This window comes from Sinocyclocheilus grahami, unplaced genomic scaffold (genome assembly GCF_001515645.1).
Source record: "Sinocyclocheilus grahami isolate Dianchi unplaced genomic scaffold, SAMN03320097.WGS_v1.1 scaffold7754.1, whole genome shotgun sequence".
NCBI classification, from domain to species: Eukaryota; Metazoa; Chordata; class Actinopteri; order Cypriniformes; family Cyprinidae; genus Sinocyclocheilus; species Sinocyclocheilus grahami.
This window is the reverse complement of record NW_015511669.1, coordinates 3,872-5,774: the sequence shown is the minus strand read 5'-3', so window position 1 is coordinate 5,774 and position 1,903 is coordinate 3,872. Positions and strand designations below refer to the sequence as shown.

General features: G+C 43.0%; 1 protein-coding gene across 1 annotated transcript in view; it reads right to left on the bottom strand.

The window, feature by feature from the left end:
* LOC107577917 (histone-lysine N-methyltransferase, H3 lysine-36 and H4 lysine-20 specific-like) overlaps nucleotides 1-1,903 on the bottom strand; it is a gene marked incomplete at its 5' end in the record, with an annotated part of 9,107 nt that overhangs the window by 3,344 nt on the left and 3,860 nt on the right. Inside the window, 2 exons of the mRNA XM_016263941.1 lie at nucleotides 117-229; nucleotides 326-1,895. Of these exons, the coding sequence (XP_016119427.1) occupies nucleotides 117-229; nucleotides 326-1,895 (1,683 nt within the window). The remainder of the gene's footprint in view (nucleotides 1-116; nucleotides 230-325; nucleotides 1,896-1,903) is intronic.

Here is a 1,903-nt window from a genome sequence, read left to right as displayed (position 1 = left end):
ATTTATGGGCGAGTTACTGAAAATAAATTTCAATACTAAAAAAAAGGATCAATTTCTGTAGGTTGAAGTCCACTGGGTCAACAGAAACAATGTAAAGAGTTGCAAAATTAGCTTACCGTTTTAAAGGACTCGGGAGTTTTCTTTGATTTCTTCTTTGTGGAAAATATTTGCTCATATTCTTCACTGCATTCAATCAGTCTCTTGCTTGGTTTTCTATGCCTTTTGTTTTCTGAGAACAGAATAATTCAAAATTCACTGAATTTAGCCCAAAACATTGATAAGGTTTTTAACTTTTGAGACTTAATCTAATATTTCCTGAAGTTACCTGAAGCATCTTTTTTATCAGGGATGTCAGAATGAGCCGCTTCTTCAAGACTGTCTTTGAAAACTCCATTTAGATCTGTGGACTCCTTCACTACATCTTGATTCAAACCAACCGGATCGCTCTTTGGCTTGGTGCTTTTCCCAATGCCAGACTCAAATGTTTGCCATCGCTTTTTAGGAGCAACCTTGGAGATGGTGCCCTTGCCACAGACATCAGGAACAGCATCATGGTGAGAGTTGGAAAGTTCCCCTAGCAGAGGCAAACTCTTTTCAAGTGCATCCAAACCTACTGATGAGTTCTGCTTTTTCAGTGGAGAAACTAAATTGTTCCCACCATCGTGTTTTTGCATCTCCTTTTTCACTGATGATTTCAGCTTGGCCTTGCCCTGTTTTGGCGTTGACGTCTTCCCCTGCCGACTGTTCTGATCCGCAATTGCCTTCCAGTCCTTTTCACAAAGCACCTCATTTGTTGCTGCTTCTCCAGGTGGGATAGAAGAAGGTTCTTCCCTGATGAGAGAGGATGGAGAAGTGGGAGGGAGGGTTAAAGGTTTCCCTTCCTTCTCCCGGCTGTCGTGCAGATCCTTCAGGAGCATTAGGAAAGTGCTGAATTTGTAGTTTGAATCGGCAAGGAGCGAAGTTTCTCCTGAGCTGCATTCGTCTTTGACAAGAGACCTGAAAGAAAGCTCCTTCATATCCTGGAAAGCATCCATAGGAGAGATCGAGGGAGACGGGATGGATGAAGACGAAGTGTCTGAGATCATGCTCTCATTTTTTATTTTAACGGAATTGAGGGAGGATTCATTCACATCTGACTTGGAACCTTTATGTCGAGGTCCATTATGAATGCCATTTTTCTCATTTCGGATTCTGGTAAACTTAGTAAGAGTTGGGTTTAGGGGTGTGTGGGAGTTAGAGTCATCAGTGGACTCTTCACTGGCCTCTGTTTTTACCTGCCATTGATGTTTTGACAACTCAGAATGGTCGGTGGGGGATGAGCACTTGTTGTAAAAAAAGTTTTCATCACCAGCACATGGTGAACGAGATTCTGGCTCCTGACTTAAATCTTTCTCCTTGGTCTTTCTCCTGGCGGCAAGTGCTCTTGAGATTAAGCCATTGCTGGCAGGAAAATAATGAGAGTGCATGGCAAAAGACCCATCTGAGGACCCCGGGGAACTGCTTTCCTTCTGTCTGGAGTTCGTAGCCCTAAGTGTTTTTTCTTTGGGCATTGACTTCTTTAGCTTACTGTTTGTTGTGCATTTTGAACCAGCCTCTGTTTTCTTCACCGGCTTGTCCACGTTGGCTTTTTTCATCTTTTTACTTGGCTGTACTTTCTTAGGTTTAGTGCTCAATTCTTTCGCCACCGCCTCCTGCAGCAATTCCACTGAACGTTTGGGGCAAAGAATCCTCGGGACAGAGTCAATATCTGAATATGGACTATCTAGGGGGTCTGGTTTGTGCCGTTCAGCGGCTGTGGAAGGTTTGTAGCTGTCTGATGAAGGGTTTGATGATGGTTTAGATGATAAAGAGTTTTCAGTTAGTTTCACAGGAGATTTTACAGTTGAGCTGTTCTTCTTAGTTG